The sequence below is a fragment of the Rhagoletis pomonella genome, unplaced genomic scaffold, assembly GCF_013731165.1.
Source record: "Rhagoletis pomonella isolate Grant_MI unplaced genomic scaffold, Rhpom_1.0 Rhpom_scaffold_11886, whole genome shotgun sequence".
Taxonomy (NCBI): Eukaryota; Metazoa; Arthropoda; class Insecta; order Diptera; family Tephritidae; genus Rhagoletis; species Rhagoletis pomonella.
Window position 1 is genome coordinate 1 of NW_023470416.1, and position 4,922 is coordinate 4,922.

Here is a 4,922-nt window from a genome sequence, read left to right on the forward strand (position 1 = left end):
GCACATGCATATACGTATACCTACTAAAGTGCCCTACGGCTCCTACAACTCGGCCGTCCTGACTCATAGAATCACCTGATTCTACGCCGTATATAAATTAACAATGTATATGTGTATTGCTATTTATAATTTATTCGCCCCCTTTTACATTTCTCTTTTCTTTTTTAGAATCATACCATGGTTTCAAGTTGGCGATTGACCAGACACCCTTATAGGGAATTTGTGTTAGTTGAAAACCTTCGACATCCTCCACTACGTAGCGGTCATTTTCTAAAATTTTGGATACCCTATACGGTCCCTTGAACTTCGGGATCAACTTGCTGGAAGTCCCTACGTGTGAGTTAACGTTAGAAATAACTACATAGTCCCCTAAGTCAAATTTACACGGATCTCGTCGTTTGGCATCTGAATACTCTTTGTTATAACTTTGTGATTTACGCTGCATTACTTCTGCCCGTTCTCTAATGTTTTCTATAGCACTCTGCTCGTGTGGTTGTATAGGCTCTACTACGTTTTCTCGAACGCTGTCTATGACCTTTCCCTTTTGTCTTACTCCGAACAGCAGTATACTGGGGAGTTCTTTTGTTGCCATATGCACCGTGTTATTCATTGCGAACTCCACTGACTCTAAAGTTTTATCCCAACCTACTTCGTTTTCGGAACTAACCATTTTCGCAATCATCGGGCCTAAACTTTTGTTCACAATTTCGACTTGCCCGTTCGCCTGGGGCGAGTTCGTTGCAACTTTTATGTGCTCCACGTTACTATCATCTAAAAAGTCTTCGAATTCTTTCGACGTAAAGCAAGTCCCCCGGTCTGACACTATCGTTTTTGGCCTGCTGTATGCTCTAAAATAATCTTTCAGTGCTACCACCGCTTCTTTCGATGCCGTAGTTTTTGAAGGGTAGAGGCGAACGAACTTTGTAAACGCGTCTATAACTACTAATATATGTTTGTACCTGGTACACTTGCTTTGAATTGGACCGTAATGGTCGATATGAACCATTTCAAATGGGGTATTTCCCTTTGGTATCATATGTAGTAGCCCTTCTTTCTTACCACTTTTAGCTGAAAATGCTATACACTTCAAGCAGTTTTCAATATGGTTGCTTGCTTTTTTTCTAATACTCGGGAACCAGTAACTTTTACCTATCGTTTGTACAACTTTATCTACGCCTAGATGCCCCATCTCATCGTGATATTTATACATGACATGTCGCTCCATTGACTCAGGTACGTAAAAAAGTAAATCTTTGTCTTTCTTTTTAAAAACTATTCCGTTCCTCATCTCATAGTGGCTACTCTCATTTAGTTCTAACTCTTTCTTTATCTTTGTTATCTTTTCATCTCTACTTTGGCATATAATAAAATTTTCTTCAAAAGTGTTCGTATGGATTACAAGTACATTATTTACTCTACTTAGTGCATCTACGTGTTGCATTCTCTTGCCTGCTCTGTGCTCGAGTTCGTAGTCATAATTTTGTAACTCTAAAGCCCATCTCGCTATTCTCGGGTTAACATCTTTTTTATTGAGGGTCAGGGTTAAAGAATTGCAGTCAGTAACTATTTTAAATTTTATGCCTTGCAGATAGACTCTGAACCTTTTCAATGCGTACACTATTGCTAAAGTTTCCAGCTCGAAGCTGTGATATCTTGATTCTACTTCTGTCGTGCGTTTGGAGAAATAGAACACCGGATGAAATTTTCCATCCTTTTTCTTCTGCAGCAATATTGCTCCGAACCCTATAGCACTTGCGTCGCAGTGTAACTCCGTCGTGTCGTTGGGGTCATAAATTGCCAACAGTGGGAACGCTATTAGTTTTTCTCTAAGGTTGTTAAATGATTCTAACTCTGTACTCCCGAACTGAAACTTATTGTCTTTCTTCGTAAGGTCATGGAGGGGCTTGGCTATGCTTGCAAAATCTTTTATAAATCTTCTGAAGTACGAGCATAAACCTAGAAAACTTTGAACCTCTTGGACTTTGGTTGGGACTGCAAAGTTTTCGACTGCTGTTATACCTTTCTCGTCTGCTCGAATACCTTCGCCAGTAATAACGTAACCTAGATAAGACACTTTGGGTTGTAGAAACTCACACTTATCTAACCGTAATTCTAAATTATTCTGTACAATCTTCAAAAGAACTTTCTCTAACACCTCTAAATGTTGTTCTATACTTTGTGTTGCTATCATAATGTCGTCGAGATAAACTATAACCTCTCCACTTCGGATCATGTCCGCAAAAACTTTGTTAATAAATTTCTGAAACGTTGCAGGAGCATTTTTCCGGCCAAAAGGCATTCTTAAAAATTCGTACTGTCCTAAAGGAGTGGTGAAAGAAGTGTACTTCACTGAATCTTCGTTCATGAATACGTGAAAAAACCCGTTCTTTAAATCCAACTTGGTGAATACCTTTTTGTTTGCTAGCCTGTCTAATAAGTCGTCTATAAGTGGTATTGGGTAATTGTCTTTTACTGTAACTTTGTTTAGCTTCCTATAATCGACACACATTCGAAGCTCGCCTGTTTTTTTCTTGACTAACACTATCGGAGACACAAATTCTGACTCGCTTTGTCGTATGTAACCTTTTTCCAAATATTCGTCGATTATTTTCTGTAACTCTATCTTTTCATTGTACGCTAGTCTTCTTGGGGTACAAGCGAACGGTTTATCATTTTCCAGAACGAGTTTCATTTCTTTTCTAACTAGGGGCTTATCAAGCTTCTTTGAGTTCACATAAACCTTCGTGAATATCTCCTGAAAATGTTTCTTTTTATCGCACTTAACGTTTTCGCCTAGTTTCAGACTTATATCTGCTTCTCCGACTATATCAATTGCCATAATTTCGTTTATTACCTCATTAACATTATTGCCTTCACTGAACTTATCATTGACCGCGCCTTGGACATTATTCACACCTTTGACATTATGCGCACCTTCGTTACTATTAACAACTAACTTGGTATTTTCCTCATCCTCATATATGTTCTCGACTTTGTTCTCCGCTTTGTCCGCCTCGTTGTATACATTCACTTCTGTTACCTTATCCATAAACTCTGAGTTTCCGATCTTCAACGTTGCGTCACTTGCTTCTATAAAATCTCTACCTAACAACACTGAGTAGCCAATACATTCATTTGGAACCACCAAGAGTTCGATTAAAACATCTTTATTCAGAACTTTGATTGTACATTTGAATTTCCCGAGGATATTTAAAACTGATTTATTCAACCCATGGTATGATTCTGTAACTCGTTCTAACTGCACTCCTGCTGGTACCACAACTTCTTTTATCAAACTAACTGGACTGCCCGAGTCCACTAAACATTCTATGAACATATCAACGTTAGCATGTGCCAATACATATAATTTGAAATAACTTACGAAATTATTTTTTGTTTTCTTGTACTCCTTGCAGTCCGAAGCGTAGTGGCCTTTTGCTCCACAAGCGAAGCAGGATCCTGGTTCACGTTTTGCCTTTCTGCATTCTTTGGCGTAGTGGCCGGAGCAGTTACAATTGTAGCATCTCATCCGTTGGCTGGTACGTGGTCTTTCCGTCGGGCGTTCCGGAAGCGTAATCGAGCGAAAAGCTTTAACAATTTCGTTGGCTGATGTGAAGTTTTGTAACCTCGCTTGGTTTTGCAGCTGTCTATCGGGTATTCCTTCTATCAGGTAGTCGGCTAACTCTTCGTCGCTTAGGTTAAGATCGTTGCCTAGTATGCATTTCTCGTTAAAGTAGTTGGCAAAACTTTCTTCCGGTACCCAGCATCGTTTCTCGAACTTGCGCCGGCGTTCGAGTTTGTTATCTCCGGACGCAAAAACGGCTTTCATTTCACCAAGCAATTCGTCTACACTTTTAGGGAACGTTGTTTTTGCGTTGTACCATGCCAGGGCAGCACCTTTCAATTTAAGATGGACAGTGACGCCCAACATGGTATCGCTAATTTTAAACATTTCGCGATAGCGCAATATTTGGTTGTACCAAACGTTGAAACCGTCTCCGCCGTCATAAATTGGAATTATTTCCTTAAGGGTTTCGAAGGGTATATCGTCGCTTTTCCCTTTGCTTGTACTTGCCATTGAATTTTCTTTTTCTAGAAGCGTCTTCTGAAGCTTGAGGAATTCTATTTCTTTTCTCAAGAGCTCGAGTTTGAGTGCCGCTACTTCGACGTTGCCATTATCACGGTCGTTTGAATGTCGCATTGCTTCGCCGTTATTCATGTCACCGGCGTTTTGTATACGGTTCCCAAAAGTACCGCTGTGCACGCGCGCTATGTTGTTTCGCACGTACACTACATCCTCATCGTTGCTACCTCGGTTTCTAGCCTCACTTCTTGTACGCCTTTGTATGTTGTTGTTCTCGCCGTCGTCTATGTTTGCCCTGCTGCTAGCCTCGTTGTTCTCACCGTTATTCGTTCCGTTGTCCTCGCCGTCATCTCGAACATTTCGCACACCATTGCCCTCACCATTGTTCTGTACATTGTACGCACCGTTGTCTTCGCCGTTATTTGCATTATTGCGCATTATATTGTCCTCGCCGCAATTCCCAATATTGCGCGCGCCATTATCCTCGACGTTGTTTTTCTGCGTGTGACCACTTCGTCCTTTCGCTCCATCGTTGCCCGGAGCACCTTCACCTGGGCACATTCCGCGTGCCTCCGCTGACAACTCACTGAGCCTTGCAGCTAGCGAAGCCTTAGCGCCACTTGCGTTTATACCGACTGCTGTGCACCAGGCTTTTAGTTGCAGCAGTGAGTACCTCTCGGCGTTGATTACTTCGTTGTCCTTCTGCATTTTCGTTGTTTGCTTTTTATTTAAACTTATATTCTCAAACGCTTTTTTTTTTATTAAAAAAATTCGGTTCTCGTGACCACTTCTGATAAAATGTATCAGGTGGCAGTGGTATAATAAAAGAATACGTCCG

General features: G+C 40.9%; 1 protein-coding gene across 1 annotated transcript; it reads right to left on the reverse strand.

Annotated features, from left to right (window-relative positions):
* Positions 1–3,089: 3,089 nt before the first annotated feature.
* LOC118756732 lies at positions 3,090–4,922 on the reverse strand (the record flags this gene model as incomplete). Its single annotated transcript, XM_036491477.1, is given in 2 exon segments — positions 3,090–3,327; positions 3,383–4,922. Coding segments are annotated over 2 exon segments (1,549 nt in total), but the record flags the coding sequence as incomplete, so codon positions are not given.